This window comes from Orycteropus afer, unplaced genomic scaffold, assembly GCF_000298275.1.
Source record: "Orycteropus afer afer isolate SDZICR_OR568_19922 unplaced genomic scaffold, OryAfe1.0 scaffold14205, whole genome shotgun sequence".
Lineage (NCBI taxonomy): Eukaryota > Metazoa > Chordata > Mammalia > Tubulidentata > Orycteropodidae > Orycteropus > Orycteropus afer.
The window spans coordinates 2,043-2,647 of NW_006935792.1; the positions used below are offsets into that span (position 1 = coordinate 2,043).

At 56.5% G+C, this 605-nt stretch overlaps 1 gene segment (V, D, J or C); it reads left to right on the top strand.

The window, feature by feature from the left end:
* Positions 1–89: 89 nt before the first annotated feature.
* Positions 90–565, top strand: LOC103213601 (the record flags this gene model as incomplete). The annotated part of the segment is given in 2 exon segments: positions 90–138; positions 248–565. Coding segments are annotated over 2 exon segments (367 nt in total), but the record flags the coding sequence as incomplete, so codon positions are not given.
* Between the last annotated feature and the right edge of the window lie 40 nt (positions 566–605).

A 605-nucleotide genomic window follows, 5' to 3' on the forward strand; every position in this document is an offset into this window, starting at 1 on the left:
TCAGGGCCAGAAAACCCAGTGCCCCATTTCTCTCACCCACAGAACAGACACTAAGCAGGGAGATGCCACCCCACTCTTCCTGAGTCACCATGAGCTGTGGGCTCCAATGCTTGGTGGTCCTTTGCCTTCTGGGGACAGGTGAGTCCTGGCTCAGGTGGACATCCCCACCCTGACACGTCTACCTTTTCCTTCAAATCCTCCTTGTGAGAATGTCCCCTTGGCTCACTTTGCTTTCTTGTCCCCACAGGCTCCATGGACACAGGAATTACCCAGACACCAAAGTCCCTGGTCACAGGCATGGGGAACAAGAGGTCTTTGAGGTGTGAACAGACTCTGGGACACAATGCCATGTACTGGTATAAACAGGTCCTGGAGAGGTCTCCAGAGCTCATGTTTCTGTACAGCTACAAGGAGGTCTCTGCAAATGAAACTGTCCCGAGTCACTTCTCCCCTGAGAAGCCCGACAGCTCCCACCTGTACCTCCACGTGGACGCCCTGGAGCCTGGAGACTCGGCCGTGTACCTGTGTGCCAGCAGCAAGGACACAGCCCTGCAGAGCCTCCACCGCCCTGAGCACAAACCACGGCCCAGCAGGAAGCTGGGGTG